Raw genomic sequence first — 12,855 nt, 5'->3', positions numbered from 1 at the left:
GTGCCTATGAAAATACACATACCCTTAACTTCTGTAACAAACTTCACATACTTTCTTTCTTAGACTTGCCTTTCCTCAGCTCCCACTGGCTTTTCCTAAGAAACAGGGTATTCAGGATATCAGATGAGGGGATTTCAGCATTCAAATTTCAGGTAAGAGTTTTCTTGATACTAATATTATTGCAAGTCATACAGCTGCTCTTACTTTGAGTAGAACCTCAGTCACACCTTGTTCAGGACAAAGAGAGCAGACCTTTCATATATATATATTTTTAGATATTAGACCAGTCCTATCACCACGTATTCAGACAAGTAGCTTCTTGTCTGAATACGAAGTGATAAAAAGCACTAAAGCAATAAGCAAAGCAGACACAGGTGAAGACTAAATGAAAAAAGCATAGGGAAACACTGTAAGATGAACATATAGAAATTACTAAAATTAAATCTCATCTGCCATGCATGTCAGCTGTGAGAAATTACAGAAGTTTATTGTGATATTGTCATTAAAGCAGCAATAATGCACTGAAAGACTCCACGTTCACTGCTGCGTGACAAATCAATACCACAGGTCAACTATGATTAGCCTAGTCATGATGTGCTTGATGAATATTGATGACAGTTATACAGCTGTGCTATATCAGATGCTTTTAAGAGCAATTCATGAATATAAAAACCGTATTATCAACAGTAATCTATTACATTTTAAACAGCAAAGTACAAACCATTAATACTAAGGGGACAAAAAAGAAAAATCAGTGGTTACCCTATGTGTACCTCTTCATATTGTATGCAAACAGCTAGCACCTTAATATTTGAGATTCAGAATAAAAACATTAAACCATTAAATCTATGCAGATTTGGAGAAAAATTATCTGACCCTCCCCAGTTATTATTACAGGAAGGTTCACAGTAGTACTTCTACCTAATTACTAAATTGTGTGACACAGCTGTGAGTTTTTGACCAAGCCAGCCTCTCTGGCACGAGGCAACATGGCAGAGGAGGGGCTGTCTTTAAGTTGTCCCCTCTGTCACAAAGAGAGTGGATTTAAGACAACACTTCCTATCAGTGAGGTACACTGAGCACAGCATCTTCCCTCCCTCTCTCCCTACCCTGAAAGCCTTCTTATCAAACATTAAACATTAATAATCCTCCTGGGGTGAGAAACAAACACCAACCACCCCTCTCCCCAAACAAATATCTACTATAAATGGCTGAGACAATATGATCATATAGTGACATCCAACCCTATGGATTCCTAAACAAACTACTCTCCCAGCATAGAAAAATTGCTCATATATACAAGAGAGCATGAAGAACTCATGGAGCAATGGCATTTGCCATAGCTTTGTTTGGCCTTTAAGCTGGAAGAACTGCACCCTCAGAAAAAAGAGTTGGTCAGAAAAAAACCCTAAGAAACTTAGTGAAGAGAATGAGTTTGTTGTTTCTCAGTTCCAAAGGATAGTTCGACTTTTCAGGATGAAAAAAGATACTGGTGCCTCTGACTTTTCCTTGGTGTCCATGAAAAGCAGCACCCAAGGCATTGCACCCGCAGTGAATCCTCCTCTATGGAGTGGCACATGGAGGTCAGCACCTGCTCTGTCCTAAAGCTTTGCCTTCCACTAAAACATGCAAAGAAAGTGATAAATTCTGCTCTTCTTACTGTTGAATAATCCAATCTGGTCACAGGAGTAAATGCTCTAGTTTAAAGAAAACACAGTTAAATTTTTTACAGCTATATTCCAACTATTTAAAGCTGGAATTGGATGAGTTCAGAAGTTCATAGATGTCTTATATTCAGGTCTAGAACTGAAGTAATGATTTCTTTCACTCTGTAAAACTGAGCTTTGCCCAAGAATATTCTAACTCAGAATAAAACACACTCAGCTTAATATAATACTACAGTACAACTTAGGTTAGTTCATTGTGTCATCAAAAAGTATGATTTTTTTTGCCCTGTCTTTTATCTTTTTTTTTTTTTTCTAAAAAATTTATTAAAAAGATAAGAATGCTCTGCAAAAATTATTGGACTATATTAACAAAATCTTTCTTTCATATACCTTCTGACTGGCAGCAGCCATTTTTGGATTGAGTGTGTGTCAATCTGCTATCCTTCAAGGATTTTCTATCTTCTCTTTGGATTTTAAATAACTTCAGATGAAATCAGAATAAATTACATTTCTATAATAAATTTTCTTCATGTTTGAATACTGCCAACAGTGCAATTTGAATAAGTCTATCCTAATTTAAAGCCTGCTTCTGCTGACTTTCCCCAGTTTCATATTCCAGAAACAGCTACAGTAAAACCAACTGGAATATATTTTGGGTTTTAATTTGTTTGATTTGTATAAAGCATAATTTGACATTTAAATAGTTACTAGTTTTAGAAGACAAGATGATTACAATATATACTTTTAAGGTGAACTAACCATGATGCTGTGTGGACTTTCTGTACTGGCATTTTTTGGACTGCTGTTGTATTTTTGTTTGGGGTAGGATTTGAGGGTTTTTTTGTTTGGTTGGTTTTTTGTTTTTGTTTTTTGTTGTTTGGGAGTTTTGGGGTCAGGGTTTTTTTGAGTTTGCTTAATTAGAAAGTAGATATCACTCCTTCAGAAACATGTTGCATTGCTCTGTTTAAAGTATCTTTTCTCAGAGATGGATTTTATAGCTACACAACATATTTTTCTATCCCTCTAGAAGTGATTTAGATTATATACATAAGAAATTACTCTTAATAGAACCTCCAAGTAATGACCTTCGTCTTTTCAGAAAAAAGCAGTAAAGTCATGCCACTGCACTGACTAGAGCACAAATGTTACTTTAAAATGAAATCTTGCTAAAAAGAAACCAGAAATTGATTTCCAAAAGGTTGTAATAGCAGTAGCACAATGAGACTTTTTTGATGGCAATATCCACACATGCACTATTGCTGGGAGCAAATATCACAAGCTGCTCATGACAGATTTTTAATTAACATGTTTTACCTCCTCCAAATAGTGAGGATGGTGTAAATCAGAGCACCCTCTCTGACTTAGAGGGAGTACTGCCAACACGCTTCAGCTGAGGATCTGTCCCCCAGACCTGCATGTTGCACTCTGGATTTAATAAAAGTGTTGTGTGCCTTAGCAAGCAGATCTAATCACACAGTCTGTCTAATTTGGCTCCACAGAGGCCTGGTTTCCTTAATACACAATGGGTATACATGAATGGTTCCATTTATATACTAATAAACAATAATAATGTGGGGCTATAGATACCCAAGAATAACAGACCCACCAATGTAATACAGAGCCTAACTTCCTAAAAAATATTTATTTCACTGGAACAAAGCCAATACCCAGTGGCCAAGAACTCAAACTCAAGCTTTACATCTGGACAAAGAAGAACACATAAAGCAGCATAGACTCACACCTGGGCAGCCTTTTACCCATTTCCTTATGCCCATCCCTGTACCTTTCTGACAATTATTCCCCAAGAAGGACATTTACCAGCTCTGTAAAACCAGCACCTCACTTGCTAAATCCTCAAAGTCCCTGCATGAAGCAATTAATCTCTAATGAAACCCTGCATACCAACTTACAGCTTTCACCACGTGCTTTACCACTTCTGCACCCTGCACGTATGGTCAAGGAGCATTTACAGGCAGAAGGAGGGAACTCTTTCTTCATCATCAGGTCTCCTTGAACCCCCACTCTGTGACACAGAAACTGTGACTCAGGGAACACTGTTGCCAGCCTGCCAGATAAACTGAGTTGTTCTTTTGAAGCCCAGAAGGTAATGAAAGCAAAGAAACAGGCCTTCTGAAGTGATTGACCTTCCAAATTCCATAGAATTTGGAGTCTTTAGTACATAGTTTCTGTTTCAGGGAAAGTTTGAGAGTGTTTGCAACAAGGAGGCTCTCTATTAAGCCTTGCAGGTCCATCATGTCCTATCACCTGTAACCTCCACTTCAGCAGAGGAAAAAGTGTTGCACATACTGTAGAGGCACTGCAGACTGTAAAATCTGACCAGGTCTAGTGCAGTGGGTGCCTGCTGATGCCACAGTGTCAGCAAAACTTCTCCTGGATGTAAATATATGAGGAAAAGAGGGTACTTCTCAGAGATGTAGTTAGTGCAGCTTCATCCATTCATTAGGATTCTGCCAGCACAAGTGGGGTTTCATTTGTGTAACATTCAGCTTCTGTCATTTGCTAGTGAGATGAAAGTAATCCAGTGAGAATTAGCCCTCCAATATCCCAGGCAAATTAACTAGCATCTTAGCCTTTGTTTTTCCTGTTTAATAGGGAATGTGTGGGGGGGAGGGCATGTGTGTGTGTGTTAAAAATAGATGACTAAAATACTTAGATGCTTATTAGGCAGTGGAATTCAGTTTAACATGTCCTGCAGGGCTGTAACATTAGCATGTCTAATGAGATGGGCACAACACAAAATTCTAATGACATCCTATAAAATGGATCTGGAGACAGGTACATAAACATCCATGGCTAATGAAGCTATGTTTATGCTAGCATTTTTGTTTTCTTATGCACTCATAATATTTAACCTTATGATGTGAAGAAATCTGTGAATACATGAACTGGACTAACAGCAGATGTGCTCCAGATGTGCATATGAAATGCTCTAATTGATAGCAAGCAGGCCATGGAACAAATTGGACCATACCTAAATTAAACCCCAGATATGCATAAAATACGGATTTTGAGTCCTCTGGAACAACTGTTTCACTTTACAAATCTACTCCTATTTTTTCCTTTCTGTTTACTACTATTACACAAGCTCAACTTAGAGTCTCTGCCCTGGTGCCCCAAAAATACACTCTAACAAGGGACACAAAATGTGTTCACATTCCTGGTGAAAGCAAAGGACCAAACTATATCTAGTCTGATGCTAAAATCTGACATTATCAATTATTTAGGTCTAGAGGCATTACTCAATGCACAGTGTCATTAAATATCATCGACAAACATTATGTACCCAACTGAACAGCATTGTGTTATTGTTCTGAGTAAAACACCACCAGTCTGGCTAGGAAATTGGACTGCCTAAGAGACTAACAAAAAATTCCATTCTCATTAATTTTCAGCTACACTAATAACATTAAACTAATATCTTCTGTCTCCATCCTTATTTACCAAATTTAATATATTTAATCTCTCTTTCTGACACTTTCAGTGCCAACTGGTACCTACATTCTCTAGCTTTCTGCGCACCATTGCTGATGTCTAAAAATAGGTGACAGCCACTAAACAAGTTCATCTCTTGCTCTCAATGTTACACATTCCCAATCAAGGGAATAGAGTCAAGGAGTAGAGAAAGGACTTGGAACTCAGAGGTCAGGTCTAGCACTTGCCACCATAAGCACTTCCCACCACAAGCACTTCCCACCACTGCAGGATGACAGGAGATGATCACAACAGTGCTGGGTCACATTATATCAGTTTCATCTATATTCATCTACGAAGCCAATCTGAAGAGAGAGAGACTCAAATAAACTACAAGCAGTTCTTGCCCCAGCACCTGAATCAGCACCTGAAATAGGACCAGTGTTCTGGACACATCTGCATAGCACATTTTGGCATCTACAGTGTGTGATTTCAAACTTGCACAGAAAGTACCCAAGCAGCCCTCAAGATCTAGGACATCTGCCTACAACTTCCAGAGTCTGCTATAAAGGAGAACCAAAATCCTTGGAAATAATTATTTCAGCTGTAGTAATTAATTAACCTGCTGAGACATGCAGCTCTCTTCTTTCACTGAATATCTGGACAAAAACACTAGCAATGCTACCAATACTAAATAATTACCACACATAATTACCTTGCCGAATTCAAGTTGTCAATAACTGTGCTTAAGGAAGCCGTTTGGACTGACAAGGCTTTTCTGAATTAATTTAAAGGAGTGAAAGTGTGCAAATGGCCTCTTAAAAGACTTCCTGAGACTTTCTCTTTTTTATTTAAAAGATTTTGCAAATAGCTAAAATAAATAAAAAGCGGGGGGAAAACAAAAAACTTGGATACTTGGATTCCTGTAACCGCTGTTTCTGCCTTTACTCTTTTCATAGTGTTACAGACTAACATTTTCTACTTTGGGCCTTCAACTTGCAACAAGCTCCCACTGGAGTCCTGGGGGAGACTGTGTGGTTGCTCACACATGAAAGGTTGTGCAACAGCACCTCGTGGTGAGACAGTGACTAGTGCTGTGTGTGCACCATGCCCAGCACAACCAGGTCCTGACACCACACGGCTCCTTGGCACAGGAGCTGTACAGAGACCAGACTGAACAGAACTCCACGAGGTGAGGGTGAAGCGATGCTGTCGTACGGGCAGTGGCGGCCACCACAGAGGTAACACCAACACCAAGGGGGAGGAGAGAGAACCGGGGTTACCTGCTGGGCTTGCTGCAGAAGCTCCATCCGCTCGTGCAGGATCTGGCTGTCAAACTCACGGCTCTGCCGCAGGATCTGCCGCCGCACCTTCTCCACCGCCGCCCGCAAATCCTCCCGCTGCGCTTCCGTCAGCGACTCGCTCGCCCGCCTGCCTGGATCCTGCTGCAGGGCATTATACAGCGTGGCCTCCAGCTCCTGGATTTTCTAATGCAACCCAAATCACACACAGACAGGCTGACGTTTGAATCCAGCAAGCAAACGACCCACCGAGAGCTAGAGGAGAAGGCTAGCGAGCGAAGGCTAAGGCAGGAGGGCAGGATGGACACAGACAAGTGGACAGAAAGCAGCAAGCGTGAGCAGTGAGGAGCATTCCACACAGAGTGCACGCAGCCTCCCAGCATGGATTGACACCCAGGAAATGGGTCCTGTTCTAGCAAATCACTGACTCTTCCATTTAACAAAGATTCGGAAGATAGGTCTGCATTCAATACTTCATAACACTCCAAATCCTGATGCTGAACATTACAAACGAAATTAAAACTAACAGATTTCCTTCAACTGTAGCTGAATTGTTAAGACATCCTATAAAATAAAAAGACCACAGGAAAAACTGTGAACAGAAATCTCGCTCTCCCTCTCTGTGGCCCTAGTGACCTGATATCCATGGCTCACAGTCTACGTCACTGGCTTAGTTCCCAGCTGACATAAGCAATGAAGGAAGGAACACTTGTATACACTAATCCCTCATCCATCTCTTGCTATCCGCCAGATTCCTAACATGATTCTCATGCACTGACCAAAACTGCAGTACTTTGCAAAGCAGAGAAAACAGGAGGACTTCACATTCACATGGAGAATTGTACTCTCAAGAGGAAAGGAAGGAATCGTGTCAGTGTTTCCTTGATTACTGGGGTTGGTATGATCCTATCAAAAACCAGCATACAGACTAACAATATTTGGATCAAGAGCATCTCACCACGTCCCTTTGGCCCTCGTAACACCTTTGTGAGGTAGGTAATTCCATCCATATTAGTGATGCATAAACAGCTGCACAGAGAGGTTAAATGGCTTGCCCAAGGTCACAGTGCTAAAAAGAGCGCCTGCTTGCTTTTATCTCTGTTACCTGCTCTGAGCACTAGACCTTGCTGCTTCTCTGAAAACATTTTCCACGTAAGAAACATTTACACTGCATAAATAGTGCTTCAGGCCATTATATTTTGATTTCCCAAAGTCTAACTATTAGCAAAGTTGTGAGTATAGTTTTACCAATTCCTGGATAATTCCTAAGTGGTGTTTAGCCTGAGAAAAGGCAAGGTTGCAGTTTACCTTTTGAAAACAAGGAAGGGTAAGGTTGGATAGGATCGCACAGGAAGGAATTGCATAGGAAGAACAGGCATTCCTGATTTAGGATAGGTTAGCAGCAGTAATACTTACAAATGCTTCAGGAAAAGAAATACTGGAAAAGTTCTAAAGTAATTTCTGCTGTATTTTAGCAGTCATGTATTTCTTCATACATAAACAAGTTTTTCCCATTCCAGATACACCAACAAGATGTTTGCATATCATAGAATAAAAAATGCAATGCAAAAATATTACACTTGTAAGTACAATAAACTTTTGTTTAAGGAATAGTTGATTTCTAGTCTGGCAGGAAAAAAAAAAAAGAAGTAAAGTAAAAAAAGAATCCTATTTATAATTAAAAGAAAAAAAAAAAAACAACAAACCTCGCATTTTATCAGATCTGTTCAAACAGAAAAATTTAATGACTTCGCTTTTCCTACCATGTATGCCTGGTCCAGAGCTTGCTTCCTGTAGTCGAGTTCTTCCTCTAAATAACCCTTCTGTTTACTGAACAGGTCCTGAGCAATAATAAAAACAAGGGAGTGTTTGTTCTTTATCCTAATTCATGAAGAGTTATAAATGCCATCATTTTTATGCAAGCTTTCAACTTGAAAGCAAAAGAAAACCCATAGGAAATGACCATGTTCATCCTAAGGATATCTGGAATATCAAATATACGATACTAGCACTTCAAATCTGTGTATCATATTAACAAGCTGTACCTAGAAAGCACTGACCTCTATACCAGTGCACAAACCTGCCTGGACCTGACAGAAGTGCACAGAGCAGCAAAAAAAAAAGTGAGTGGGGATGTACATGCATGTGGTCCAGTAGCTGTAAATCACACAGGGCAGGCCAAGGGAGGGAAAAGCGAAACACAAAAGAGGGCACTTTATGAAAATATCCCATAGAAATATTATGCTTAAGGAAATCATGGAGCAAGCCCTAATTGCTGTTGTCTAATCTGTTCTTCTAGGGAGGAAACTCGAACATGCAGGGCCACAGCTGGGTTCTGCAGCACCATCCTGTGATGGGCTGCTGAAGCTGAGGTAACAGCTCAGTTCTCAGCTTGCACAGGCAGGAGGCCAATTTGAAACAGGTGAAGTGATGCCCAGAGAGGTTGAGTGACTAGCTGAAAAGCTGAAGATATCTAAGTTTTACAGGGATTGTTTACTTATATTCTTAAAAATCAAACTCCTCAATTTTTACTGTTACTATATATAAACCCCACAGACTGGGGTTTCAGTGGAACTCAGTATCTAAAACAAGATGTTTCAAGCGAGTTGTGGACATTCAAATAATTACCTGATTAGCCAAGCCATTAGAGTGTTTTGAATCATAAAATCATAGAATGGTTTGGGGTAGAAGGGACCTCAAAGATCACCATGATCCAACCCCCCTATCATGGGCAGGGACACCTTCGCCTAGACCATGTTTGATGATAGTAAGTAGAACATAAAATAGTTACTTAATTTTATTAGCTTTTCTTTTAAAGCAGGTTTTCACACTCAAAAGAATTTGTCGTAGAACAAAAAGCAGAAAAGCCTTATTACTGAATTTAATATTTTCTATCATTCTTTTTTCTACTCAACACACTTTTGCATTTCCTTAACATATAGAATAAATGCCAAATTAAATACAAAATAAATAGGTTCTTAAAATCACTATTTGCAATCTTTATTACCAGCATTTAGAAAATTCGAATATTGTTGCTCTGGTTAGTTTTATTGGATATGGGAATGCCTCAAAGTCACTTGGCCAGATTTTGCCATCAAACATATATGTGGATGTCTGACAACTTTTCTGTCGATTGCCAGTGTAGAACTGGTGACAGTAGCAACATGTAAGACCAGTATTAGAAGATTCAGAGGAACAAGGTGCTATTTGTTCTCTGTATAACAAATATAATATTTACTATTAATTTATTTTTTAATCTTGGTGTTCTTTTAATTACCTATTAATTAATATTGAAGGCAAACCTACAGTTTAAGTCAGACCTTTATCTTGGGGCTGGAATTTGGTTGGGAACAGATAGGCATCTATTGCTATGATAGCCATTTTAGAATCTTCTGCTCCAGCATATTCTAAATATGCTACTGGTCCTGAAGGGAAAAAGCCTCCAGCAAGTCCTGTAGGACATATTTTTCAGCCCTTTGTGGACATCTCCAGAACTCTGTGTTCAGAATTCTGAGTTCAGAACTCTGGAGAATACGATATGGTATTTATATCACGTTTATGCAACTGAATCCCACCATGACTTCCAAAGTGGCTCATTTTCTGACATGGATGAATTACAGCAACTGCAAGACTGTTGTACAGGATGAAACACCACCATGCACTGTGAGTGCACAGCAAAGGACAGGCTGGTCCTGACTTTCTTACAGGTGTCTGACATCACAGAGGTAGACTGAACTGTCTGAGACTATAAAGTGGATCAGAGCTACCACCAGACCCCAGATGTCCTGATCATGTTACTTCTCAAAAGGGATAGTAAAGGCGGCCCACAGAAAGCAAGAGGGAAGGAAACAACAACAGGACCTCAAACCCTTAACACGGGTATCAAGGACAGCTAAACCAGTGCTCAGTCCTAAAAGTATCATGCAAGAATATAATTTCTCAACTCATTGAGTTAATCATTGGGGATGCAGATTCTCAGATTGTTGTGCTAAACAGATAGATGCAAAGGCTATCCATAGTAAGACTTAAAAACATCACAGATAATAAGGGGGAAGATAATATATTAAGTTATAAATCCCCTATTTTTTTCCAGTTTTCTTTACAAAACAAACCAGTATTTGTGGCCACTTTCCCTTCCCCAAGCCTTTGTAATTTTCCATAACAAGACTTAAAAATAAAGAAATACTAAATGTGGAAAGTATCTTATCTATGTTAAAGTACAAGCGGTAGGACAGGTCACACTCAAGACAGAACAGTCTGAGTACTTTTATTTTTGTTTGTGGCTCAAACACACACTTCTTCAGTGGCCCTGGGCAAATCACTTAACCACCCTGTCTCATTGTCCCATTCTTTAGGATGAATGCAGTGCTGCTTATTTATCTACCTGTAAAAGGTGTGGTGAGGAATAATCAGTGTTTGGAACGCCATTTGAAGATGTGAAGCACAGCATGCATGGTAAACCAATAAAACCAAACACTCCTTCTAAAACTGTTCAACATATGGCAAAACAAGGTCAGTTCATTCTTCAAGACAGAACTGCTTTTTGAGAAAACATTCTGTCTTTAGGCATAAAAGCTGTGGGGCAAGAAAGGTCATCTGGAGTAAGAGGTCTTGACAGCTTGTCCAGAAGCTGAGTACCAGAAAGTAAAGAAATACCCTTGCCAATTCTCTTAGCATTACCTCAACATTAAAAAGATGATGCTGCTGCCTGACAAATTAATACACAAAGAAAGCACAGAGATGATTTCACATTGTTTGGTTAATGTGCTCTCCAGTTATGACTTTGTGTCCTAATTTGTAAATATTTTTGCTATTCTTGTTCTATATAGATTTGAAAGTTCTGTCTCACCCCAAAGAACACAAGCAATAGATTGTTCTAGAAACAACTTGCCTATTTTACCATGAAGCCATCTCTGTTAAACAGAGAAAGACAGCAAACCTTCCTGGGATGAAATATATGCACATTCCTTTGAGGTGAGTTTTAGCTACATTAATTATACTTTCAGCTATTGTTTCTTACCTTCTCATTTTCCAGGTCTAACATCTTCTGTGTCAGTGCAGCTTCTGTTCCCTCTATCTGTTTCAACCACTACAGCAGTGTAAAGAGAAAAAATAGAAAATCAACAAAGATTTTGAAAAGGGTTCTACCAAATATTTTGCAAGTTTATTGCCAGGACTTCCAGGCATATGTTCCTCCCATGCTATCTATTCACTCCAAAGATACACCTGAATAAACCAGTTGTGAGAGCACAGGCAGAGTGAAGGACTGCAGAGACACACTAAAGACTAACAAGTGGAGGTTGCTTTCCTACAGTAAGTTAAATGGGGTTTTCCTCTGTAAAGTTTAACAAAATAGACTTGGGTCAAGAATGCAAAATCAACCTGATTGTTTCTTACTCAAATGCTTGTTGGCCTCATTTGTGAAATCATCATCTCACTTCAGTCCTGCATTTTTCCAGAGGGCAATTAAAACAAAAGACAAGGTGGAAAACTCAGCACTTAATTCTGCAGTTTGCTGCACCCTCTGTGGGAGAAGGCTCACTTTTAAAACATTGGTAATGTAGAAGGAAAAATAAAACAGACAGACACGCAGATGGAAGCTCTTGTAGTTGCTACTGTGATTCCCTTTACCATTATGGTGACATTCAAATCAATCAGAAGAACAGCCATTGCATTCCAAAGGTAAAAAAATTACACATCATAATAGCTAAATGCATGGATACAAGGTTCTTGCTTAATTACTAACCATCAGCAAGATTATGTTAATATTTCCATTTAAGTTTATTGGAATGGATAGGAACGGTCAGTTCTTAATTACTTAATTTCATTTCCCTACTGGTCTTCAATAAGGATCCATGACTAACTTACAAAAAGCAGATTTACCACTGATAATTGTTGCTTTCCTCAAATGCCTTGTTTACTAATACTTGACTACTCATATCTGCTTTAAGTCTTTTGGTAACTTTTGCATATCAGCTCCTATAATTTAGTGTTTTGGTGAATTCATGAGGCCTCAGACTCAAATGAATTAATGGCCTACTAGCTTTTTCTCCCAAGATTTCCACAGGAAATTTCAAATGTAAGTTTACAACGTAGGAAAAGTGAATTCATTATTTCATCATTTTGAACCTTCCCTTATTTGAGAGACTGATGAATAAAAATGGAACTTTGTTTTATCTGCTCAGCAGGTTAGCCTTCTACAGAAAAAAATTAACAGTAACACCATATTCCCCAGAGATTCTATTTTCACCATCTTTGTTTTCTTCATTTTCAAGGTGACAAACTGAAGATATTCCTAAGGAAAGCCTCACCATGCATATTCAGCAAGACCGTGAGCATTCTGAACCTTTGAAATCAATGGGAAATTCTGAGCATCTCTCCCAGCTGCCCTCAATCAAGTGAAGGGCTATTTGGAAAAATTAGAGAATTAATTTTTTTTAAGGTATGCAAATGAT

At 39.0% G+C, this 12,855-nt stretch overlaps 1 protein-coding gene across 1 annotated transcript in view; it reads right to left on the bottom strand.

The window, feature by feature from the left end:
- JAKMIP1 (janus kinase and microtubule interacting protein 1) overlaps positions 1-12,855 on the bottom strand; it is an 88,474-nt gene that overhangs the window by 14,627 nt on the left and 60,992 nt on the right. Inside the window, exons 17-19 of the mRNA XM_066317241.1 lie at positions 11,421-11,489; positions 8,164-8,241; positions 6,383-6,586 (exon numbers count right to left, since the gene is read on the bottom strand). Of these exons, the coding sequence (XP_066173338.1) occupies positions 6,383-6,586; positions 8,164-8,241; positions 11,421-11,489 (351 nt within the window). The remainder of the gene's footprint in view (positions 1-6,382; positions 6,587-8,163; positions 8,242-11,420; positions 11,490-12,855) is intronic.

The sequence above is a fragment of the Sylvia atricapilla genome, chromosome 4, assembly GCF_009819655.1.
Source record: "Sylvia atricapilla isolate bSylAtr1 chromosome 4, bSylAtr1.pri, whole genome shotgun sequence".
Classification (NCBI taxonomy): Eukaryota; Metazoa; Chordata; class Aves; order Passeriformes; family Sylviidae; genus Sylvia; species Sylvia atricapilla.
This window is presented reverse-complemented; position numbering and strand designations above follow the sequence as displayed.